Raw genomic sequence first — 27,931 nt, 5'->3', positions numbered from 1 at the left:
TAAAAAAACCATAATGTTTACAGAACTTTCTGCATAAGAGTGATAAGTGACAAATTATAAGGACCGAGGAGAGTGTTCTCATAATTTTACATATTTATAATTGCATTACAAGTGCATTTGTTGCCTATAAAAGTGAATTTCATATAAGATAATATTATTCATCAACAACTTGCAGTACGTACGTACGTACATACGTACTTACTTGCTTTCAGTAAATCATAACCGTGAGTGAATAGTGTATTTGTTGACACAAATATAACAATGTGACTGTTATTGAATTGTTGCTGTGTGTACACACAATATGTATATATTGTCCAAATATATACTTACATCTACCTGATGTGTTTATATTTCTTTTATGATTTTTCTTTGGCTTTCTTCTTCTTCGTCTATTATGTTAGCCGCCTTTGAATTGTGTACACAATTAGCTATATACATATATATATGCATATATATGCGTATATATATATATATATATATGTATATATGTATATATCTGCAGGCAAAGACATAGGCATTCGTTTTTTCATTTCTCTGAGTTTTCAATTTAAATGTGAATCATGAATTTCCTTCGAAAACCCCCTAATATTGTTGTTGTTTTTTTTTATTATTATTATTATTATTTTTTTTTTTTTATGTGTATACGTCTCTTTTGTTAACACATATATGTAAGCGTACGTATGAACATTTTTCTACACAGTTTTCATGATCGTTTTCATTCAATGGCATACTGACGAAAAAGAAAAAATTTTTATTTTTATTTTTCACTTGTTCTTTTACATATTCACATACGTACGTTTTTATTAAGTTGTTGTTTTAATTTTCCGTACAATATGAATGCAGCATACAAAGTTTATCATTCCATTTAAGGTTTCATTTATGATAACATTGTACGGTATGCCTTAGAAATATGCACTGGTGCGGAATGATTCTATAGGAAGATGTGAACTATCGCCAGCAACGGCGGAAAGGAAGTTGTTCCTTAAAAAAATTTGACTTAACTTCTTGTGTAGTTTTAAGTCAGTGAAAATCATAAAATAAGGAGGCGGGGAAGAATTTTTTTCATCTTGCAGTAGCATAAAGTCCATCTTATGAAGTTCTTAACGATCTTATACCTATATCTAGGTTTTTATAGCCACATTTGTGTAATATGTTAGTTCGCTAGGAAAATGGTGTAAGCTGGCACGTCAGATTACTCAAATATTTTTCATTCCAACATTTCGTTGTCGTTAATAGCAGGAAAATCATGTGCAGTTACAGTCAGCACAAGTGCAATAGAAATTTGTCCGTCAACTGCGTCCTTTAATAGAATTACACGACTTCTTAGCGTGGTCATTTACGCATCCTGGCATTGACTGCAGATCGTATGGCACACAACTGCCTTTGCAACAACGTACCAAATCTAATCTCTCCCATCGGGTCCTGATGTTTTCACTTTTAAGTCGAACGTACAATAATTCTGTTTCTTTTTTCCGTTCTTCTCTACTTATAACCCGTTCTATCTGTTACTGCGTCTCCATGTAGGAGATTTAGTCTAGGTGGCTGACCATAAACACAAAAAAAATGTGCTGCGATTAATGAACCGAAGACGATTTAATTCAGATCCTATTCTATTAGGTCGGGTAAAGTTTACGTTGCCATAGTCTTGGGGTTCGGAAACCTGCAAAACATCGCTAACGGCCTCAGTAACCGGGCAGGTAACAAGCGCTACTAGTAACTCGCGGGTTCAAGTCTAAAACGCTTTAGAGTTTTCTTCGGTCGTAGCTACAGTGAGCGCCCAGCCGGTAATGGCATAACATTTATTGATTGGGCGGACACACACTGGGCGTGTTGGATGAATAGGGGACATCCTCTGAATGGTGGTCATAGTTAACAGAAAAAGTGTTTTAAGCTTAGTTGCAAACTAAAGCGAGAAAAGCCACGAAGAAGATGGGAGTATTACTGGATTCTCTTTGTTTAGTGAAAATTCGAGACAAAAATGCTAATTTTAAGGATCAAAAAACTTTATAATCCGTGGCTCTGATCGCCAATCTTCAAGAAAGGGCTTATAAGAGCCATAGTGCAAAATCCGAAAAACAATGGAAAACGCGAAAGTAATAATTAATAACTTGGAGCATAACGCAACACTTAAAATTTAATAGGACCGGCTGAAATGCACTCAATTAATCCAACTAAACGAATTTTACGACTATTATGGTAGCAATCACAATGAAAAATATATTAATTTTTTATTTCTTTTGAACTCATTTTGCCAAAGCCACACTCACAATACATCATACATAAGTTTGATTGGCATTCGCTGCCATTGTTCGCTTTGTTCCTTTAAGTTGCTAAATAACTTTATGAAGAATTTCTAGAAAATTTACACTTATATATTGGTAGAGTATCAAAGCTTCGGGTATACACAAGGTAAGGGTTAGCGTTTTTTTTTTTTTTTCTTTTTTTCTTTTATAAGGACACACACATATACGCACTTGCATACTTGTAATATTAAAAATTTTTTAAAGAAATGATTCCGATATAGATGAAAGCATGACTATGGAATACGCTTGAGTTTTTCTTACGAACAAATATTTTGAACAGCTATTCTTAACCCTTGATATCGAACACAAAGAGTTTTCTTTGAGCCTCCATTAACCATGAGTTAGGTAAACGGTTAAAACAATGAAAAACGTTTGATATTGTTCTGGCATTAGATTTTCTTAAAGATATCGCCTCTTTGCTGGAATCATCAATTGATTTTCATATTATTATTATATAAAAATGGACATGAGTGTACAGTACACTTTGTTAAAAATTAATTAGCCTTTGTTAATACAAGAAACATGGGGCGTAGATGATACTATGTATTATCGAATAAACTTAAAAATTCCGCAATCCGCGTCAATATGCGTCAGATGTGGATTGAACGACAAACGCATGCTCAGCGCCATTAGCGAAAATGTCATGAACTAAGCAATGGTTAACCAAACAGTTATGTTTAGTAAAGTTTTAGTTTTATATAGCAGTGTGTAAGTATCAAACCGAAACTATAGTTCGCGAATGCACGTTTCTAACCAAATTCGTGCTAACTTGTTCCACACTAATCGTCATATATGTATACGTGACACGGCCGACTTTCACCGCAGCTCAGCTTTCAAAGAACGTTTATTGTACTTTTTTGACGATGCTTTCAATACCCGCACGTAACATCTACTTCAGTTGATATCATATAATCAGGAGAATAAATTTAGGGGTGTGCTGGACGGTTTTCCCAGGAGACCCAGGTAACCAACGGGTTAATGTTAAGTTCGCCTTTAAGTTAGGTGATAAAGTTAACTGAGTGACGGGGACTTAAGGGCTAAACACAATGACTACGTTAGCATTCTACATTGCTGTGTGATGCAATTCACAAAATCAGATCAACACAGACTTGGCATTGCAATACTAAGGCAAAATCATATACTTTTGAAAACTATCGTGTGACTACGTTTTGTTTATGCAAACATTAAAAAGGAGCAAAAATTAATGAAGCGAAAAATTTCCTTGAAAAGTGAACCTTCAACTATTTGCGCTCCTATCTTTACTAAATTAAATCTAGATTGCAAACATAATTGAAATTAAACTAAAGCATATACTCTTAGTTTTTGAAAAAATACATAATGCTTACCCTGCACTTTGGAAATTATTCCAGTAGCAATCAAACAATGGAAAGAGCCAAAATCGCTCGTTTCTGGCAGTGTTGTTTTAGCGATTTTTATAAAAGGATAATGAGACAATAAAAATCACAAAAAAAAAAAAATTAATTAATTACTTCCACCAGTCTGAATAGCAGCTTCCGTTCCATTTTTCATCGAATAAATAAACTTTTCTACGAAATCCTGCAGTATCTTATCCCATTTGTCCTACGCTGCAGTTCGAAGCGTTTCGGTGCTCATACGTTCGTAAGCTTTCTGGCTCGCACTATTTTTTCAGTTCGTTCCATATATCCTCAATGGAGCTGAGATCTGTGATTCGAGCAAAACCGGCATATCAAACTACTGAAGCAGTAGAGCAACGCCGTATTTGGTCTGGCGCTCTTATGGATGAAAATGGAATTTTCTTGATAAGCCCCGAAAATATCACCACATGTTCCCCCAGAATTTCTTCGACGTAGCATTGGAAAGCCAATATTTTTGATTGACAGTCGGTGTTGGACCCTGTGTTGAACATAAGTTCCGCTTTTGCTTCCAGTGACAAGCCTCACCCAAAACGTGCACGAACTGGCGCCATACGAGACATATTCAGAGATGCAGCATTGTATGAAACGCTCACCGCGTCTTCGGTAGACTCTCTCTTGCCTGTCGACACATCCCGCATTTATCAGAGAAAACTACTACCTTTCATTGATCTATAGACCAATTCTTATGTTCTTGAGCGTACCGAAGGCATACTTGTCGGTGGGATGGGTTCAATTTGGCAAAATGTTGGTCCTTCGGCTAAATTCCTGGAACTGTTGTCTAAGTTGAACTGCAATCAACCGACCATTTCGCAGTGATGTTGTGACAAGTGAACGGTCATCACGCCGTGTTGTAACACGTTTTCGGTCGCCTCTTCGTCGCCGAGTATAGTCAATGATCTTTCGATATTGCTGGTATACACGTTGAACAGCAACGAATTTAAACGTCGTTCTGCTTAGTTTCAATTAGTGCAGCTACTTGAGACGCTGCTTCCGGTACGGTATCAATTTTCTTGCCCTGAATAGTACCGTAGTCTATAAACAACCTTTCAGACTGTAAGTTTGCATGCAAATGATGTCATTCCTATCAATCGGCATCATTTTATACTTGCTGAAAATAGGCGAAACATCGTTACCCGAAACGAGCGATTTTGGTTATTTCCGTTGTATTATTAATTGACTATAGCATTACGTGTTTTTCCAAAGCGGGCAGTGTGTACTTTACTTTAATTTAGGTTTTGGTTGCATCCTTTATTTAATATAAAGTATATTTAGGTTCAAAGTGAATGTGTGGGGAGTGTCTTGTTTGCTCTCGAGTAACATTTTTATTTAATTTTTTTTATATTTTAATAAAAATGGAAACAGCAACTTTAAAATCGTACGGTGCTTGATATACTAACTACATAATTTTGCTTTGTTTTCATAAATGCATCCCTATTTTGCTAGTCAATGCGAACGCGTGCAGAATATTTAATATTTTGTCACCACCAAAGCGGAGTCCTTGTTTTAGCCAAACACGGTAGCATGAACGTATGAACATATGGAAAGCTAGGCTTATGTATTGAGAGAGGGGTACCCGGATAAAGGCAAAATAGTATATAAGAAAAGACGGAGAACAGAGAATGGATAGATTAACACATGACGACGGACAAGACAAGAACAAAAACGAACATTAGTAAAGTGAAAGTATATAGTAAAGAATAATCCCAAGTGTGGATAAAGGAGCTAATATGAACGAATGAGAACAAAATCTAACAGATTTAATTTGTGTCAATGGAAAAAAATTTCTCTAATTAGATAATTTCCATAAAAAGTTATTGAAAAATTAAGAAATGTGGACTAATAAGTTACAAGTCCTTCAAGACTACAAATCAAAGAGCTTCAAGGATTCAGTTTAAGAAAGACAACTAGGTTTAAGAAAGAGAAATCCGTTATTTCTTTATATAGATTAGTTGTTAGCCGTTGCGACCATAAAGGTATAAAGTAAGAAATTTCTTTAAAAAGTTAATTTTAATTATACTGATTGTCAAATTAAATTATTAAACATTTCGTTACCTTTCATTCCCCAGTTTCACTGCCTTTGTCTTTGCATTTGTCTGTCGATTGCGTTAACAAGTAAAAACAGGGTCGGCATGGAATTTTATATCGTACGATAGCGTACGCTATTGAGAAGTGCTGGAAGAGGAAATATTGCTTAGTACATTGTTTCGCTATATATGTTACCGGTATCGGTTGATCTTGCACGAGAAACGTAAGGTTATAGTAACTAAACCTATTTGCATTTATTAGATCAGTTAGTTAAGTCAACTATTATATCCTCGCCCTGGTTTGGTGAATTCAAAATTTAATTTTGTATAAAATGCTCAACTATCCCAGTCATCTAATAATTTCTAGATAACAACGTTGTTGTGGTTGCCTTTGTAAACAATCTAAAAAGCAGAAAGTTTCTGCATAACAAAAAATTAACCCTTCCTTTTAGCAGAAAGATTAGAAAACTTTAAAGATGACACTTACGTTGCACTTGCAGAAAAGAAAAAAATCGATAGCTCGTATCTATGGTGGTTAGTGAAGATGTATATCCCTTAAATTAAATTTTGAATTCAAACAACGCATATTTTTATGTGTGTGAATGCAATTCATATTCAAAGTTCTTTGGCTTTTGTTTTTGTTTGCACAGCAGCATTATGTAGGTCAGCCAAGTTAACTTAGGAAATAGCAGGCAACTAGCTCTCTCTTTATGTGGAGTACGCAATCATAGCGCCTTTCTGAATTCTATCCAAGAGATTTGACATATGTACGACCAAAGCGTCTCACTTGTCATTATCATTATCGTATCTTTGTCTACACAATTGTATATATGTGTATATATACACACATAAATATGTTGTTTTAAAACGCACGACATCACATACATAAATATGGAATAATTTATTAAGTTTAATTTAGTGGAGGGTTTTGAGAGACAATAAACACAAAAATAAATTACATTCATAAATAAATGAAAAACAATACTTTTTGGATATGCTTCAATTATATGTCATGTAAACAATAAGAATTCTCTTTTCCTTTTTTTAATCCATCAAGTGCTCAGTTTGTGGACATTTGTCTTGCTATCACTTTTACGAATCGTAAATTAATTTAATCGAGCTTATCACGTTAGATAGTAGCCTAAGAATAGTATACTAAGGCTTGGCACTGTTTTCTTCCAAGCTTGCTGATTGACCTGACCGTTTTAGCTTGTGTTCTTGGACAACACTAATGGCTTTAGAAAGTTTTCGTCGAGAGCTAATTAACCGATAAGATAGCAGAACATGCTTGCAAGCAGATTAATACTAAACATTAGCGAAACGTTTGCATTCAGGCCAGAGTACTTGCAATAAGTTCTGGAATCTGTCAGCTGGAGATTTGATACTACAATCATCTATGTCATTGTTGTTTTCCAAACATTTCCCCAGATTCCCATTTAACCATTTTTGGGGCACACGTAGCTTCACTGTACTATGTGCAGTTTCTAAAAATTAGAGATCGAAAGACATCCTTATCTTGAGAAAGGATTTTTAACCTGCTCTTTGTATCTTGGCCTTATTGCAAAGACGTTGCTCGACCGATTTCTTTTTATCAATTTAATTGTTCCGGAGTATCTATTATTATTAGAACGCAGCATAGAACACTTACCCCTTGTGCGAGTCGACTCCTTTCAATCAGGTCAGAGAAGAGAAAGCTGGCTCTTGCTGTAAGTATCGTGTTAATGGTGAAGTTGATTCATCATTCCCAGTTGGCTTTAATGTCTCGGGTAAAGTGCCTAGGCACTCCTTTCTCTTATGTGTATCGCGGTATAGAGCTAATTGCGAACTTTATTCGCCCGTAAAAGTTCTCTGCAAACATTTTAATAAAAATTATCACTTATTCTCCGTTCCGCACTAAATTGACTCTGCGAAACGTAAGTTAATTAATTGGTCATGTTATTGAAAATTGCCAAGTCTTGATATCACTTTTACTTTTTGTTTAAGTTAATCCCAATCTTGTGTTGCAAATGAATAAATATATATTTAGACTAAAGAAATAAATTCAGGACTAAAAGATGATGCGCATTAGCAACTCAGATGATTGGTTCTATTCTTTACAAAAGGTAAGTCAGATGCATATTGACATTACACTCTACAGGTACTTTCAAAATGACGATAGGGTTAGACGCTCACAATACCAGCCCTTGAATATTGGAAAAGACCAAGCATATCTTTCATTGTAGGATTTAATTCGCAATTGCAAATTGAAGAAGAGTTCTTAAGGATCCATCAACACATTGAAATTTTATTTTGTATATTTGGTTAGCTCTATTGAGCAAATCAAAGAAGTCCTTGAAAACAAAACTTTGCTCTTAGTTCTATATCCAATGCCACTTATGGTAGGGATAGTATTGTAACATAGTGAGGAGGCATTCAACACCCAGGATCGCCAAGAATTTACCAAAATTTTAAAGAAACATTTCTTCAGTTGATTCAAACCTTTCTGTCTGCTTTTCTTATATCCGCAAACTATTTTCAATTTGTGCGCAAGTTTTCAAAATATTTGGAAAAAGAACGGATCTTAGCGAAAGTGGATTGGATTGGACGACTGTTGCGTCTGCCATTCATCTTCAATTCCCGCGTAGCCCAATAGTTAAGAAGCGTGACCATAAAGTCTACATACTTCAGTGCAGCAGATCATGCTTTAATTATGATTGATGTATGGTTTTAATCATAGTGAGTGGCCGGCGGGCAAAGGCATTGCACCTAGGGCAGGTACCTTCCAGGCTGCGGCCACGACCTATTTCTCTCTTCCTACTTCTTTCCGACTATCAACAACATCCCCTGAATTGATTATTAAAAAAACAAAATTGAAAATTTCAATCTACAGAAAAAAAATTAATTTAATCTACATGATTTATAGCTAAAGAAGTAGTAGAAGAAGGATTTTTTGCTTTTAATGTGATTGATGGTTGATTGATTTGAATACAAAGAAGAAAAGGCAATCTTTTGGTAATAACTAAACTTGAACTTATCGGAAATATGCTTTGCTGTTTAGAACGTTATTTTAGAGAAAATTAGAAAATTCGATAAGAAAAAATAAAAACTCTTGGGTTGACCTTAAAATGATTATAATTTTCTTAACACCTGTATCACCTGTGATACCAGTTATTTCAAGTTTATGCAAATGTATATATCACACGGAAGTACTTGAGATAAAATCACTTTTACTAGACATTTCTTGAATCGCTCTAAGTTTGTCTGTCCGTCTGATGTCTACTCATGTATTCTCGTTGATATTTTTGACACGATTCAGTGCAGAGAGAAAGGAATTGGATCGAATCATTTTTCCGCCACTCTCCATATAAGACTTTAGATTGAAGAAGTCGTGAAACTTTGCAGCTCCCACGAAATTTAAACGTTCACATGTTAAGAATGTCTATGCCTTAATGAAAATAGGTCTATAAATAGGTCCATAATTAATTTGACATAGCAATCAATTGGGCCAAGCTTGAAACAAGTACATCTATTTTTTGGACGCCACCCCATATAAGATATTCATGATAACTAAGCATTTATGCAGCAAAAAGCTCTAGCCTTCAATAGTGTGTTGTCCGTAATTGAAAATTTCGCATAAACTTTACTTTACTGCTTCAAATTTGGATCACCTATGTCAATATATTGCAAAATTACTTTCCTTTATTGAAAACATATAACATATACATCGTACACGTAAGACATTCAAAGCTTGCTCTAATATATGCGTCTTGTGTAACTTGTACATCGTAGACGTAATACATTCAAAGCTTACTCTAATAAGTGAGTAGTGTGTTTACTTGTTGCTCTATATTCTCGTCGTTAATTGCAAGAAGAAGACAACCAGAGTATTATTATGAACTTGGGGATGCTTGAAGATTTCTTCGATGTCTTAATAGTCGGCTATGAAATATTCTTTTTTATAATTTGACGAAGCTTCTATGTTCAATACATGCATATGGTTTGCGGATATCCGTAGACTTTACATCCCCATCTATACATGTTATATACGTGAGAGTACGTGTATACGTATGTGTATATATGTTTGAGCATGTATTTGAAATTTATAAACTTTTTGTTTAATTGAAACAATTTTTATATTTCTTTATTTGAACTATCTATTTTCATTAATAAAATATGAACGCATGAGAATATTTGTCGATCTACGTAATAATCGTGAAAAGAATAGCAATATGAAGACAACCACTTTAGCTGAATATAGCTGAATACCGATGAAATCGTTTGCTGTTGATCAGCTGTTTTCTTTTACAAAAATACGTTGAGAGAGGCCCAACAACAACAACAACAATATAACAATATCTAAATGAGTGATACGAAGCGTTCATTTGTGGCGTTTAGCGTATTTGTAAAGACACATTCGAAAATTCATTTCAGTCGTGCACACGGAAACACTCTCTCGGCATAGGTTTTCTTTTTGAATTATGAACGTCTATCAAACGGTTGTTGTTTTTTGTACGTCGGTGGGTAAGTTGAAATGAATTTTCTTCTGCTCAGGGTGTTGAGTCGATTTTTCGGTGTGTGTAAATGCGTATGTGTGCGTGTGTATATGTATTTGCTTTTATACATATGTTGTAGATATTGTGGATACAATAGCAATAACAATTAAACGACTAAACTAAAGATAAATAATTAAGCTAACGCAGTATTTATTGTTCAGAGTTCGTTCGGTTCCGTTTCTCCCATCGTCCGTTCGTATTCGTATACGTTATTGGTGCGGTACAAATTGTATGTAAATACTACATACACTCATATGTAGATGTTATTACTTTTTGGGGCCATTAGACGTAAAGTCTTAAAGCAAACACCTTATACCAGCTGTCGGCCTATTCCAATAGATTAGAATACGCGTAAAAAGCGAGAAAAATGAGAAAGATATGCAAGGAAAACGAATAATGAAAAATGAAAAGAATTTTTTACATTAAAAATTGAAATATGAGTATGCTTATGTTCGCGTTCAAGTGATTGAAAAATGCTTTGTTGCTTTAAACTTAAATAAAAAAGAAAGTTAATAGCTTAAAAAAAAACAAAAAAAAAAAATTAAGCATAAAATTTATAAGCATATGGCTCGTATTGTAACGGTATTGACTTGTGATAATATTCAAAATTCCTGTGTTTATAGGCAAGTGAACCTATAAATAATGCCTTAAAACATTTCAAAGAACTTGAGTGTATCGTATTTGAAAAAGAAACCAGAGCTAAAAATACTACAGCAAGATGCTTGAAATGAATTCGATTTTTGTCGACGACACTGTGCAGCGGATTTTGAACCGAATGAAAAAAGCCATTTATTGTGTTTGATATGTAATATGTTTGTTGTAACGTTTAATAATAATGGGCGAAACAGTCAGGACAAACACTTAACGTTAGGCCAAACTCGCGTCAAACCATTGATGTTTGAAATGTGTGTAAAAAGTTTCAAAACTCTTACTTTTCTTGGCCCAGTGAGTGACATAATTTACTGTTGAAGAAAAAAAAAAAAAAAATAAAAAAAAAATAACAAGAAAAAAAAAAAGAATTGTTTATATGTATGTGTGCACAAATATTGGCACGAATGGTGATTTTAAACGGAGACCCACAAAAATATTTGTACGTATATCTTTCGTATATATGTATACATGCACACAAACATACACACACACACATACACACACACACACCACACACACACACTAAATGTATGAGTATTGTATGTGCGTGTGCGCGCGTTACTCTTTTCATGTGCTCGCAGAGATATTCAGAAATTAAGAAAGCAAGTATTCTTTCTCATACAGTATTTTTAAAACCATCACCCCAAAGTTAGACGAGTAAAAAGATGCAGCAGTTACGCATAAAAGGGATTTATGACCTAAATATTGTTTGCTAAGAGAATTAAAATAAAAAAAAATGCCATGAGATTAAAGTAAAATTAAACCTGTAAACCGTAGGGAGCATTGCTTTCGCGCCCTTGCATTCATTCTCAATCGATAAATCAATTTTTAAATGCTTTCACTTACTTAATATGTAAAATAAATCCACTTTTTTCTATTTCCTACATATGTAAATATATTGTGAACTTACTAAGCACTCAGAAGCTTTTATTAAAATCGCAGTCATTTTCTACTTTTGTACTCCATATTAGAACATGTATTAAGCTGGTCATTTCGCTTGATAAGTCGAAAAAAAGGCGTCACATGCGTTTAATATAAGATGCAAAAAGTTGTACTCGGCTTCAGAGCAATTTCTTGATAGTTAGTGTAAAAATTCTCTCCTATGATCGATGCGGGAGAAATGAATGCTAGATAAGCTAAAACTCTATCAGCCAGTCAGTCGTACTTTATTTAGATAAATGGATATAAAAATTTTACTTGCAAAGAATACATAGATTTCACGCGATAGCAATTGTTGGTTCTTTTAATTTTCGGATCGACAATAGATATATATTTGAATAATTCCCTTATTTCTGATGATAGAGGGGGGATTGATCATTTGTAAGCAGGGATTCAGAAAATTGATAAAAAAAAGGCGGCTTTTTAAAATACAAATAATTGAGTTATGGACAGTACTGAGTGATCATATATGATCACATTGGTCAATGATTCTCGGGGCTGATACATGGATGTGGTCTTTAAAAAACTTCCTTATTATTTTTAGTAAGTGCTACTCCTCAAACGACGCCTGTCCAAATTTGATTTCATTTCGATTCGTTGGCTTCGCCTTGCAGCAGACTTAGTCACGTTACTTTGGTTATTTGCAAAATTAATCGATTTTCATGTATTGAGTAAATATTAAATTTTGATGGGAAGAAGTGCGGTCCAAACTCAGCCTTGTCTTGTAAGGTGTTTTCTCTCGATAACAACAATTTCCCAATTACCCGAATTAATTGTACGACATGAATTAATTGTACGGGATAAAAACACTACGGCCCTGAATCAAATCGATAGCCCGCTGAACGGAAAGTCACTGACGAAAGTCAAGCGAATCGACTAAACACATAAAATTCGGGCAACAAGATTTTGGCCGCCGCAGTTTGGGGCTGACTACCTTGAAAAAGAAAGACAGGCGAATAGCTAGCATTATATACATATTCTTACATGCTTTTGTATAACCAAAGTGCTAGAGTGTGTCTCCTGAACGCGTGACGTGGGTAACATGGGGTAATGATCAAAAATAAGTGTGGACAGATAGCAGAGGAGTGACACAGAGTATCCTAAGCCTAATGGGTGCATGTGCCGGCTGTGTTCTCTCTATAAGCACGACCAAGTATGGTCTGCCAATGAACGCTGATCCGGTTTTGCGGTTGCCGAATGACACGTTTGGTGGGATTGAAGAAAGAGATTGCGAAAAAAACCGTCCCATATGGCGAACCGAAAAGTGGTCTTTGGTCAATATAATTCGCCGCACCATGCCATTTATAGATGGTTATAATGAAGTTCAAAGAACTGCCCCAGCGATAGTGTTTGGGAGACCTGGCAGTCAGGAACGACTTTTTGTTCGCAAATTCAAAAGGGCGCTGCAAGAAAGAAGCTCGGAACAAACGATAAGTTCTTTACAGAAGCTGAAGGGTCTTTGGAGGAAAGTTAGCCGTCCTTGAGATTACTGCGGTTTCATCTTTGAATTGCCGTAAGAAAGATATATTCTCTCCTAGAAAGATCTTGAATGCTGTACTTTGAGCAGTCTTTTGGCGAATGAAAGATACTTGAAGGGCTATTCAAACTGTTTTCATAGCGATCTTATGGGCAGTTTTAAAAAATATTATAGTTAATATTCGTATCGGCGCCTGTAGCTGATAGCTTATTGAAATTTTGTTTACCTGCATATGACGAGAATTTTTAAGCTCGTAAAACACACCTAAAGATACATAAAAGTCTTAGACGGATGGCATGTAAATCTAAACGGACTCATGAGGTCAAGCGAATTAAGGATATATGTATGTTTAGGGTCTCTCTTGCGTTCTTGTCCCAGGTACTAGAAGCGAGTTTCTGCCTCATCCGTTGGCCGTTAATCTTCCCTGACTGAGCTGAGGCAATAATGTGACGGACGGAGGTCGACTGAGACGCTTTTCATAGATATTCATAACTTATCATATCTGATCATTGTTGTAATGGGCACTGAAGCTTCGTCTTAAGCTAACTATAGTTTTTCTTTGCTTATTTTAAAAATGTTTTCAACGTCACTATACAAATATTTAGCTACACATGTATATTTTTCACTGTGTGATTTTCTATTAATAACGAAAAGATTTACAAAAAGAAAGGAAAAAAACAAGAAAAGCAATTGAAAGATCATTTGAAGAGAATCGCCAGAAAACTGCTTTAATATTAAACAATTCAATGGACCATATGCGAATCAAACCGAATCTTAGACCTACAGCAGATCTCCTCCAACGACGTTTGCACTGAAAACTAAAAATTTGTAAAACATTTTTAATACTCACGAAAAGCCAAAGCAAACGATAGACTGTAGTCTGAGAATTGCTTACGTTTAACGTAGAATGTGTTTAAAGTGAATTACATTTCATTTTGATTCCCTTGTTTTGTTTTCTATTGCTAGTATCGGTTTGTGAAGTTTATTTCATTACATGACCTCAAAATTTAAGCATTTTTTTTATCATCTCTTTTGGGAGAGATGGCGATAAGTTAGATAGATAGATAGATAGATAGATAGATAGATAGACAGATAGATAGATAGTTACAGGCGAAATGAGAAGTGAATATGAATAAGTTAATATTCTCCGTTCTGAGGTGGTGGTGGGTTTAAAAATACACATGCGATGTACATGATAGAAGATAGAAACAACTAACGCTGCATTTCATAATATAAACGTGCTATACATATAGTTACGTATATATACATCATATGATTGTGTGTATTGATCGTCACATCCATTGGCTGTGTGTACACGATTAAAAAATGTTTTAAAATTTAATATTTTTGCAAAAATTAAGACAAATAAAATTTAAATAGGATTTACAAAAATAAAAAAAAAAAAATAAGAAAAAACAAGAAAAAAAAAAAAAGCAAAATACAAATAAAAATAAAAATTAATCGTGAATCTTAAATGTGTGCATTATGTATGCTTGTAAAGGTGTATTTATCACAGCCACCTGCGCATAGAAGAAATTTAAGAATGAACATAATTAAATGTGCGATATGAGATAGCGCTGTAAACAGTCATCCAAACAGTCGTTCATAAAGTTGTTAGTGATTTGAATTCCAATTAATTACATACGACCAAAAGAAGATGAAATATTTTATGCTTTCATTGTTTTTCGTTTCGTTCGTATTTTTTTACATTATATTTGTCGTTTTTTACTACCATTACAAGCAGTATTTGCATTAATTAACAAAAACAAAAAAAAAAACCCATAGATGAAATGCAACCATCAACCAGCCATGTAACGACCGCAAAATGACGGAATATATGATGTATTGTTAGATCCAACGAGTGAGTGAACTTGAGATACTCAGTTTGCAAAAATTGCATGCATATAACAGTCATCCTGAATTCAACTCTGCGAACCGTACCGACGGTAGCGACTAATATTTAAAGAGATTGATTGTTTGCCTGCTGTGCCCAGCACAACTTGGTTTATACCATCACCATCAGTCTGTGCACTAGTGTACTAACTTTTCCGCATTGTTTGCAAGGGATTTATATGTTTATTAGCTAAATGAGAGATTGCCGGACTTGATAGTTGTTTAGTTTGCACTCTTTTTGTTGATATTTTCAAAGCTCTTAAAATTGTTGCAGAGGATAGAATTATGCATTAAATTGAATCAAGACACAAGTTAAAATAAGTAAAAACACTTTAGTGGACCCCACAGCGAACCACCGCTATAAACCCTATACCACCTTACACTTTTAAAATAAGAAGTTACAGGGGAAGTGATAGAAAAAGTGATCCGATCCGAATCATTTTCAATAGCGTTCGTCCTTAGGAAAAGAAGACGGGCGGATAGACAGACAGATAGATAACCCATCGGCACGAACTTAATATGCCCTAGTACCGCAGGTGTTGTACGATATAAACGCGTAAATAAATAAGAGATCGAATCAAGCCGAATTCCTTAATAAATTATATGTGTCCTGACTGACTATGAAATATGGTCAAGATTCATTCATTGCACATGCGCAGCACATCGTCTCGTATGACTTATCGTAGCATGCCGTATAAATCGTACATCGTGTACGATTTAAATTCATTTCATAGACTTTGGCAATTGGAGGGATATGGTTTTCAAGATTAGCAGAATTATATTAAGAAAAAATATAAAATTCAGCTAAGTTCTAAGAAAAAGTGACCCAATCGTATTAGTTGCTACTACCCATACTAATTTATTTATTTCTTTAGTCTAAGTCAATCATAGTAACAATAATAATAAGAAGAAATGGGAAAATTACGGTAGGAAAGGCGATCTCCGAATCGATTTAATGACCTCTTACAACAGCATAACAAGATAATGGTAACAGCCAGACAAAGATGGTCAAACTGGTTTCGGCGTTCATACCGCTCAAGAAAGTGTACATTTTAAATAGTTTCGAACACGTACTGCATTGCTTTATAAATATTTGGAAAATTTGGTTCATTTCGTTCGTTGCTGTACAGTTCTGACTACTTGAAGTAGCTTAACAACAAGAATAAAGAAAATTACAACAAAAATTCCTTTCTATAAACAAAGTTTGCAGATACGTAATCGTGGACTTGTCTGCAAGAGACGGACAAAGGCGAAGGACGTCGACAGACGTATGTGGATGATTTTAAAAGATCTTCTCTGGCCTATTTCAGCAATTTAGAAAATTATATTTGCCCTGAGACAAAAGCCAGAAAATTTCAAGCACTCGCGGTCGTGGATACAAATGACACCATATTCAACGAAAATTTTGTTAAAACAAAAGCTTTTATCAGACAAATGAAACTATTATGGGTGTGCAAGGTCGAACATAAAATACCCAAGGCCAATGTACTTAGTATATTCCATTCGTCTTGGTTTCGCGTTGCAATATAAAGGTTCCTTTTGATGGGGGACTTTATATGGAGTGATGTTCATGTGTAAACCAAGTTTTATTGTAAAACATGGACATTTTTTTCAAGCAAAGGCTTACTTTTCATGAGAAGCCTTATAGGGACGGTGTCTAGAAAACAGATCTTCGGTAATCCAAATATGTTTTCGAACTTCTCGACAAATATCCCACGAAAAGTAAGTCTTTTTAAGGGAAAGCGTACCAATTTTTAATTTTTCAAATTGTGGTTTGGCATAGAATAGTAGTTTAACATGAAAATTAATTTTACGAAATTTTAGATCATATACATCCATTTTATATACCATACGCCGTGTAAGGTCTCTGCCGAAAACTTAGTATTTGTAATATTTTATGGTAGGTATTAGTCCATAAGAGTAACTTGACAGAAAAATCAATTGAATTATATTTTACACTACATTGGTCTACATTTCGGACAGCAGGTCGTGTAAGGATATTCGTTAAAAGTAAACGTTTGTCTAGCAACAAAGTCTAAGTTTTAGTACTTTTTTGCGAAAATTTGTGCATAATAATAACTGCTTTGACAAGGAGATTAATGTTGCTGAACTGAGACGACGTCGGTCCACGTTTTGAACTTTCTCGCATATAAAGGCTCCAATTTTATTTATTTTATCGCGAAAAGTAAGAATTGTATTAGGCGAATTAGTGCAGGGTATTGAGTAGTCGGACTTAGTCGACTATACTGTTCTTACTTATTCACATCGATAAATATTGAAAACTGTCCGCTTTGTCATCTATTCTTCTTCATGTTAGAAAAAAGCTATAAATGCCATTCGATTGTCCCCAGCATATCTAGTGGATTGTTCGCGGGCGTACTTTAAATTGTACTCCTAAACCGTTGAAGGCTGAACAAAAACGCACCTAGGCCGAATTTGCATCTTATCCGCCTAGAGGCCTTCTTCCGAATGTACTTAATAGGCCCGAGAGAAATTCTTTACTTATTTCTCTCTTCGGTCTCTTGCGCTGTCGCGAACAATGTCTTCGACAACTATTTTAGTAAATATGATTTGTTCTCATTAATTTAATGACACTTTAAAACGTTTTTAAAAAAGTATTTTCATTGAACATAATAGCAATGTATGTGTGTGTGTCTGTGTGTGTAGCTATTTCAATTGCCTTTTTTTCTTTTTAAAAACTTATGAATAATTTTCTTTTTTTCAACTATACAGTGAGATCATATGTATACTCACCACACCATAGCTTTCAACAAAGTTACTAATTAATTTCAAAACACAAAAGAATCAAAACTGATGAATATCTCAGCCAAAACTTGCGTCCATATTTTAATTGTGTTATGTTCCTCATGTCCCAAGCACTTTTGTACTTTATTGTTGTTGAATTTTTTATATGAAAAATTTTTGCTTCCATTACTCAAACATTTTCACATTTTTTTAGTTAACTTAATAATATGTTTTTCAATAGAATTCGGTATTTTTGTAAATCGTTTAATAAAACAATGTCTACCCTTAGGATAAATTATGTAATCCTTATGGATTCATGGATGTGTATAAGAATTTGAGTTATAGAAAGACCGGTCAGGAGAATTGCGGCTGCGAATATTTTAACTATCTCGGTAAATATAGACGCGAAAAATTCGAGAGTCTGGACGTGTAGGAATCAGTGTCATTACCGTTTTGTAAATCTGATTTCTTGTGGGTCTTTTTCATAGCTTTCACTATGCATGCCTTTGAAATTCATTTGGAAAAGTTTGAGCGGAAGTTATGATTTCTTTCTTCATTTCTGCGACAAATAGATCTTCGATAAGAAAAGACAGTGAACGGGGCCTGTTTGACGTAACCAAGAAATAATTCTTGATCTTTGCTTTTAGGAATTGGCATTTGAATCCTCCATTGTCTTTAACGCTATCTTTAATCCCTTTGCTAAACAAGAGAGAGTAGTTTTATCCTAGGCATTCTTTTCTTATTTAAGTTAATAAATGATTAAATATTGACAATCTAAATATTATTGATAATTTAATCTCACTATCAAATGCTATCATATCAACTCTCATTAACATCCAACTCTTGTGTATTCGCAAATTAAACTAAATGCGTTCGTTACTATCGTTTGCCAAGCTTTTCCGAATTTGCATCGTTTTAGGGGGTCACTCTCAACTCGGGCATATACAAAAGTTCCTCTGTGCAAGTGCAAGTGCAAGTGTGCCTCTGTGCTACACGTGCCTCTGTGCTACACATGCTTTCCTCTTTTTCCTCTTATTTGTTTATTTACACATGGATTTTGTTCTTTTTATTTTTGCTTTATTTTCTCTACCTTATAGAAGCGAAGTCCTATTGTGTGGCATACGTTCTATCATTAAGAGTCCACTTAATTCGGTTATTATTTTATTGCAATTGAATATCTTTTGTAATTAAATAAATAAATAAACAACAAAAATATATATTCGATGAGGAGTGAGTTTAATAGCCCTCACACGAGCCAAGCATTCTGTTCGAAACTTACGTAAAGCTTGACATATTGAGTTTTATATATTTTCTTCAAACCACTTGATCTATGAAGTAGACCTCTTTACACTAATATTCGTTACAATTTGCATGACAAACCGGATCGGTGACAATCACGACTGCCAACCTTTTATGTAGAATCAATTTTGGACCAGTGCTGCGTCGAACGGGATGATTACATTCAGCTTTCGAAAAACGTTTTCTTGACCGACCACCGCAGGAACTCGCATATTGACCTGTTGCGAAAGCAATTGACCAAGGGATATTACTATTAATTGTAGATCCATGCATACACACACTTTTTTATGCAAGTTCTTCTGTAGAAGTAGAGCGCAAGTCTTATATATTCTAAGGATTTGCCTGAGTCCTCCTTTATTAGTTTATTTAATAATTTTATCTATGTATGTATCTATCACATATAATTCCTCTTGTCTTTATCTCTGTCTCATAGTTCCAATCGGCAATTTATAGAAATAATGAACAATAACAGCAACAGCGAAGCAAAATAATAGTCAGTGCTATTTGTGGTTTCGTACGTGTGTGTGTGTGTGCGCGCAATATCAACGCTTTCGAGTTTCAATGAAAACTTGAAAAATAAAAAAAAAAACGAAAATAAAACTAGCTATGTATGTATGTTTATAATAAAGACAGAAAAAAGTTTTACGTGCGCATAAATTCATACAGAATAACATAAAACAAATTTTACCACAGCTTTAATAAAAAACAAAAATCGACCAATAAATAAAAAGGAAATCAGAAATCGCAGACAAGTGAAAACAAACATCCCGGTGCTCGCCTAATATCATATATACCCCAAAAAAAAAAACACACACACACACGCACACGCACACACACACACATACACACACACGCGCGCGCGAACGCAAAGGCACATCCAGTTGAAATGCTTCATACTAACGAGAAATGAAAACAATAACAATTTTGTATAAACCGACGAGAATCTATCGAAAACCGAAAAAATAAAAGTTTAACAAACGGATCAGTTTGAGTTGTGATAAACTAGCTGACAGCGCATATAGATAATAGCAATAATAATAGAAGGCAGAAAAAAAATTTAAAAAATTGAAAAGTATCCGAAAAGCGATTGCAAATTAAAAGGCTGCTTAAGCCATGCAGCATCAAGCTGAGCAGCAGCAACAGCTATTTCAACAAAACGGTACGATAGGTACCGGTGAAGGAGCTTCAAATCCTCAAATTGGTGGCAGCGGTGGTGGCGGCGGTGGCGGTGCGGCAGCAGGGGGTAAGAGATCTCATGTAAGCGGTGGTAGATTTGATTTTGAAGACGGCGGCACTTATTGCGGCGGCTGGGATGAGGGCAAAGCACATGGTCACGGTGTATGCACAGGTCCTAAACATCAGGGTGCTTATGCGGGGGCTTGGAATTACGGTTTTGAAGTCTCCGGGTCATATATATGGCCAAGGTAAGTAAGCAATTAAAGACTAATGAAATCTTTGCTTAAAGAGCATTGCTTGCGTAGCGGTTCTCATTACGAGGGCCAGTGGCAGAACGGGCGTCGTCATGGTTTGGGTGTTGAACAGATAGGACGTCAAATATATCGTGGCGAATGGTCGAAGGATGGCCATAAGGGTCGCTATGGTGTGCGTGAGAGCACCGTGTCAACAGCACGCTACGAGGGTACCTGGAATCTAGGCTATCAAGATGGTTATGGCTGTGAAACATACGCCGACGGAGGTAATTTAAAAAACAAATTTCAAAGAGAACTAAGAAAAATTGATTCGTTGCTCGTTAGTTAAAAATAGTTCGTGCTCTATTATACATCATAATTTCTGATGTCCACAGGAGGAACTTAATTATTTACTAACATATCTACTAAGGGGAATTTAGCCAAACTACACTCGCTTTGCGATTGATGCTAGGCATAGACAACTTGGGAAAGTCCGGCGCTAATTGTAAAGATCCCAGCTGCTTAATTAGGGCTATTTTCAAAGTTTCATCAATTCGGAACTGTCCTCTACTATCTGATAGCAGGTTACCGAATAATGTGTTAACATTACTGCTATCAGTAATGCACGACTTACTTACTTACTTTGCAAATGAGCTTCTGTGTCTTCTGGCCAATGAGGACATTCGTATGCAATATATCTACGAAATATATCTATGAAATTTGAAATGAATTAATCTTTGTCACGACACTCATGAGTATTATCTTCACATTTTGCACAAATCCTGTGCTCGTTTAACAGATACTTTGTTTAATGGATCATCATCCCTTCGATTCACTTAGGTACCCTATAGTTTCAGTTAATCGCTTAAGCTTGAAAATGAACGTGATTCATCTAGGGCTCTCACAACAAAGCGACCGAAGCTTATTATAATATTTATATATTATTATATTTATATATATATATATATTATAATATTAATATATTTATATGTAACAAAATAGATGGTCAGGATTATTCGAAATAAATTAAATCGATTATATTTTTTTTCTTTTTTGCTTTACTGGCAGATAAATTTAAAAATTCATAGCTGTTCCAATCCAGTGGCCCTGATCAGCCTTAAGTTGTTACTTTTATGTAAAAACAAGTAAAAACACTACAGTGAGCCACGGCGCGCATTTGACGTTGTATGTAAACCATGTTCCGAATCAATTTCGATAGCGTTTGTCTTTGGGGCACAACACATCACGCGGACAGACGGATAGACAAGGTTAGGACGTTTCAAAATGTCAGTCTGAATCGATCGGTATAAAAAAAACTCTTAAGAGTTTCCACTTCAAACTTAAGATGCCCTAAGCATTACAAGTGCTAGAGTACAAAACGCATGATTTTTTGCCAAGTAAGGTGAGGTAAGAAAAACTAGAATCTAACTGTACGGAAGTAATAAGAAGCCCATACTCGTATTTCAAAAAGATATTCTTGAATATTAACAAAATGATATTCTACAAGAAAAAACCATCAGCGGGGATTAAAACGTCTCTTGATGTGACTCTTAAACGGGTGGGTAGGAAAGAACGCGCTGAGCACTTTCAATTAATGGATATATATATGGGGCTAAGTGGAAAGCGAGGAGCAATAAATAAGAAATAAGCAGGAAAAGTTTGGATTAGATTAGACTAAAACTCATCAGCTCTAATTTTATTATTATTTTGTTTACTTGTCTGCAATTTTCTTTTTTATACCCACCACCGAAGTACCGAAGGTGTCATATCCATTGAAGTGTTTGTCAGTCCATGTGTCCGTCCGTCTGTTGATTGCTGTTGTAAACGTTCTCCGGATCGCAAAAGTGAAACTAAACTTAAGAAATTTGTCAAAAACACTGGGAATTGTCGCATGCAGGTTTATATTGAAAATGGGCCAAATCGATAAAAACATATGCCCTCAGTGCATAATGAGTTGAGAACATCTTTGCTTTTTGCATTTTTTGCATGAAAGCTTTGTTTTTCCGGTTAGGTATAAAAGGTTCGGTCACAGCCAAATGTTTCGATATAGAATTGCTTATACACATCGTCTTATCGTCATATTTCATATTGTTGTCGAGAGCCGCATAGCTCTTACTGTTATGCGATTTTTCCGTGAGAAGTAATAAGGAGAGTATAAGAATTTAATCATTATTTATTAATCTGCAACACGATATAGGTATTTCAACTCGTTTTTAAATATTATTCATACGCGATGTAATAATTTAAATAACTTTGAAATGCCACCGATGCCGGAAACGGAAATTGCCAGTTGTTAAGTAACGAGGACAAAAATAGAAATATTTAACATATCGTATTTTAAAACATGAAAGATTCTATTGAATAACTGAAAGCAATAGAGACATAATTTTATTGTACTTGTAAATAATTAACAGTTAACTATTTTATCATACACTTCACATATTCGATATCAATGCATACGCGAAGGGTATAACTCGAAATAATGCGACAATTGTTAATCAGAACAAAAGCTTCCTCTCACTCAAAGGCTCATGAAATATGGACATTTGAAAGTACATGTGTGTTTGTGTGTGTGTGTGTGTGTGTGTGTGTGTGCGCGCGTATATCGCAGTAAAATATCAAGGATAAAAACAATGCATTTGTTCACGACTTTTAATTTAATATACAAGTGTGTGTATATGAACACGTGGATATGAGTGTGTGTACGTGTGCGACTGTGATGAGAGATGCCACTACTAAAACTATTTGAAGGCATATTGTATATATGCACAAGTAGTGATATAGTTGAAGGTGTTTGTAAGCTGAATGTTTTTGGAACTTTGTGCTTGCAAGCCAAATTTAGCAGCACAAAAGCATTACGTAGCGAAAATATATGTGAAGAGTCATTATTATTTTTATCACTTGTCACACAAATTATTGATGTCAGCCGTAATATATTAACTTAAACAAGCTTATATCCTAGGGCGGCTTATCATCTTTGGTTGGTTCTCTTGTAATGGCTTTCAGGTAAATACCAAGGGCAATGGCAAGAGGGTAAACGTCACGGTTATGGTATGCGCACATCGGCTCCCTTTGGCCTCGCCTCCCACCACCGCCGCAAAGACATACATGCGTCGTTGAGTTCATTGCGTAGCAATGAAAATGCAGCCAACGCGGCGAAAAATAATGCCCGCACCGAGGAGATTCGTGGTGGATTTGTGCTTACCGCTCGTTCGGATAAAGCGCCTGCAAGACGAAACAGCTTGTCGGAAAAATCGAAAAAGGGATTTCTATCGGTGAGCATTATGTGAAAAAAAAAAGAAATTGGTGCCATTACCTAAGAATTGAACGTAAATTCAGGGCTTAAAAATGCGTAAGCAGCGAAGCACTAGTGATTTGGAGAAACGTGGCACCCTAGCTTCTGGCAGTATACGCTCGACAATGTCAACAGCATCTTGGCTAAGTACAGGTTCAGAGCAATCAAATTTAACGGCAAAGTATGTCCATTCCGGGATCATTTCACTTTACTACTTAACTTTTTACATGCATGCGCATATGTTTACTTTAGGTCTGCACATACCGAATCCAATGCTAGCTTCACCATGGAGGACGAGCAGCTGGATCCGACGGTTGTAGAGACGTATATGGGCGAATGGAAGAAGGATAAACGTTGCGGTTTCGGAGTGGCTGAACGGACTGACGGTCTAAAATACGAGGGTGAGTGGTATAACAATAAGAAACACGGTTACGGTATAACCACATTTAGAGATGGCTCCTTTGAGGAGGGAAAATACAAGAACAACATTCTAATCACTAGTCAAAAGAAAAAACACTTGTTTATTGCTCGGTCACGCAAGTTCCGGGAACGCATTACTGCTTCAGTGGCTTCGGCGCAGCGCGCTTTAAAAATGGCTATGCAACGTTCCGATATTGCGATTTCGCGAACTGCCACTGCAAGTGCCAAGGCCCAAAGTGCTGATATTGCCGCTGAACAAGCTCGGATTGATTGCGAGATAGCTGTGCAAATGGCTCGCGAATTCGCTCCCGATTTTAAGCCTACTGTTCTCGAGCGTTTTGAAAAATTACGTTACCGGGAAAGATATAAAGCTCCACCTGCCGGTGCCTCGCAATTTTCACCAGGTAGTACCGCTGCAGACGGCGTTGCCAGCAATACAGCGGGTCCGCAGCGTTCGAATGCATTTCAACAGAATCGGCAAGCCACGCAAGCCCAGCAAAACGCTGAATTTCCCGTTCCGAGTTCCATGTATTCGCAACAGTTACCAGTGACGCCGCAAACGGATTTATCGGGTTTAGTGAGCCCAGCGCAATCGAGTGCGATTACTACCATCAATCAAATGTACCAGCAGCAATATCAACAGCAACTGCAGCAAAACAATCCCCAAATGAATCCCGCATATCAATACCAGCTGCAACAACCGCCTGGCCTTGCAAAGGCAAACGCAAATTATATCCCAAGTAATCTAAGTAGCAGCGGTAGTCCGATGAAAAATCAAATACAAACGGATAATGCAAACTTTCAGAACGCTGAGGCAACTCATACAGTAAATAGCTTGACGCAGCAGCAGATTTTGCAACAGCAACAACAATTACATCAACAACAGTTGCAACAGCAACAACAGTTGCAATTACAACAGCAACAGCAAATTTTACAGCAACAACATCTTCAACAACAAAGGCAGCAATTGCAGCAGCAACAACAGCAGCAACAACAACAGCAAATGCTACAACAGCGACAGCAACACTTGATGCACCAACAACAGAGTACTGTCGATTCTCCAAGTCATGGCGCCAGCCAACTTAGACGACCCTCGCAAATACAATACCAGCAGCAGCAGCAAGCACAACAACTTCAACAACAGCCAGATAATAGTGCAATGGCCGCCAGTCGACAAGGTAAAACGCCTATGCTGGGCCAAACCGATCAACAGTCATCAATCGATCACTTTGATCATTACAAGCGACCTCCAAGCCGCGATTCGTCGATAGATCGTTATGCCCGGGCGGCTAGTCGTTTGAGTGGCGGCTTCGGATCTCGACAGGCGTCAATTGATCGCGGAACCGCCAATGAAAGTGGCACACCTGAACAGCGGCCACGAACCGGTTCAGTATTTCGTGGTACAACACCAGCACCGTCCGGTGGTAATACACCCACGCAGGGAAATGGTTCCGTTCCAACGGGAACTGGCCGAATGTCTCGTGCTCCTACGCCGAGTCTAAATGCCGCGAATTCCACAACCACAGAATCGCTTTACTCAAAGCAAAACCAACCATTCGAAGATGTACTCCTGCGCCAGCGAACGCTCGGACAGGATATCATTCCCTCACCCTCGCAGCCAAAACGTACAGAAAGTCTATATTTACCCCCAAAACCAGTGATACCTTTATCTTCAGCCACTGCTGCCACTGCAGCCACTAAGAAACTAAAGGTAAGAAAGACAGCTCCCCTACTTACTAATGCGTTTTAGGGAACGCTATAATCATATCTCTATGTCAAATTTAGGGCATCTGATTAGGACACAAATACGTACCTACCGGAGTATAATTTTTCGTTATTAGTATTGGTTATCTATTGAATTTTTATTCATTTTGTTTTTTTTTTTTCATTGTCTATGTTCTGACGCGAAAATACTCAGGGGAGAGAGCATCCTAAAAATAGCCTCACGACCTTAATGAATGCTCTACAAAATGAATCGAAATGAATTCTTCACAAGTGTTTGTCGCGCTACATCTTCGAAAATCGCTTTTCTTTTGTCTTACTTACGTGTTCGATAATAAGAGAAATTCAGCGCAACTTTACTAAATGCATAAAGATCACGCTGCAAGCATGAACAACATGCGAATTAGTATCGAGCGATATCTAGTTTGTAAACATCTATTCACCTGCAAGAAAAGCGAAAGAGAACGGACGAAAAAACTAAAACTAAATTTTCAAAATAATTTCGATTATGCTTAAAATAAGCGGTTTGACGGACGGGGTGCAATTTTAATACACACATATATATATATATATATATATATATATTCATATTCATGTAGGCATAGCAATGTGTTGAATAGCGACTGTTCGGTGATCGTTTCTGCGTTAGCTTCAAGTGAAGAAAACTTAAATATCGCATAAATGTTCTTTTTATAATAATGAAAAATTATTATTAAACTGAAATACATATTAAAGTGAAGAAGCGGAATGCGTGAAACAAAAAGAATTTCAAAGTGACTTAATTGAAAAACAACAGACTACGTAGAAGTAAACAATATTTAGCGACTTTGAGTTCTTTCGGAAAAGTTATGCAATATATTTATTTTTTCTCTTATCCGTTGACCCTGTAAAATTGCAAAAAAATCTATAAGCATGGAATGGTATCCGGAAGAAGATGAGGAGGATTTAATGTTCTCGCCAGCTTTATTAGCTCGCCGAGCATCGGAGAGTTGGATTGTTGAGCCACCGACAGAAGTTAATAACATTTTATATGCTTAAAATCATTTAATGAAATCTTGCGATATTCGATAAATGAAACTGAGAGTGTTTTTGCATATATTTCTAATTTATTACAGAGCGTTCCTATTAATGTTACGCTACAGCGTAAGAAATCATTGCCCGATTTCCAAGAACTGCCACGTGCCACTGAAGCTATGAGTCGCGAGGAGGTATCTGCTTTAGGCTCAGCTAGACGCGAAGCGGTACGCCGCCAAATCGAGATGAATGAAAGGCTCAAAGGCAATCCCTTATTATACCTCGTAAGTCCGCAAGTAAAGGTGAGTGAGTGTTCCTTTAATTAAATTCTACACATTCCACATATTTCCCCTGCATATATACATATATATGTACATATTAACTTATGCATTTCTTGTTATTCTTTATTGTATATAGGATTGGTTCTCACGACAACAGCTGATGCTCTTGGTGCTTTTTGTGAACATTGTGTTGGGAATATTGTTTTTTAAATTGTTGACATAGCGAAAAATTGTGTACATTTTTCAATTTGTGTAAATTTAATTATGTGTATGCATAAATTTGGACAAAGGAACTCTTATGCGCAGCAATTGAGAATGCTTATAAAGAGATCCTTTACACATATACGCTAAGTATATCCATTTGAAATTTTATTCATATATATATATATATATATATATATATGTATATATATCGTATATATATATATATATCGTAAACATTATATTTTGTACTAAATTTCCATTTAATCGTTTTTAGAGTGCATTTGCAGCAAAACAAAAAAAAAGTAGCAAAAAAAAAAAAAAAAAAA

General features: G+C 35.8%; 1 protein-coding gene across 7 annotated transcripts; it reads left to right on the top strand.

Annotated features, from left to right (window-relative positions):
- LOC119634157 lies at positions 1–27,931 on the top strand. 7 transcript variants are annotated; one of them, XM_038028121.1, is made up of 8 exons: positions 1–224; positions 19,694–20,684; positions 20,742–20,956; positions 23,676–23,944; positions 24,009–24,145; positions 24,217–26,095; positions 27,222–27,422; positions 27,538–27,931. In XM_038028121.1, the coding sequence occupies exons 2-8, from the start codon at positions 20,374–20,376 to the stop codon at positions 27,622–27,624; spliced, it is 3,099 nt and encodes a 1,032-aa protein (XP_037884049.1). In that variant the 5' UTR covers positions 1–224; positions 19,694–20,373; the 3' UTR covers positions 27,625–27,931. The 7 variants fall into 7 exon arrangements, with proteins under 7 accessions (XP_037884049.1, XP_037884050.1, XP_037884051.1 ...); XM_038028122.1 differs by lacking the exon at positions 1–224 and adding an exon at positions 10,187–10,224; XM_038028123.1 differs by lacking the exon at positions 1–224 and adding an exon at positions 10,516–11,201.

Source organism: Glossina fuscipes, unplaced genomic scaffold, assembly GCF_014805625.2.
Source record: "Glossina fuscipes isolate IAEA_lab_2018 unplaced genomic scaffold, Yale_Gfus_2 2, whole genome shotgun sequence".
Classification (NCBI taxonomy): Eukaryota; Metazoa; Arthropoda; class Insecta; order Diptera; family Glossinidae; genus Glossina; species Glossina fuscipes.
Note: the sequence above shows the minus strand (reverse complement) of the source record. Positions and strands in the feature narration are given on the sequence as shown.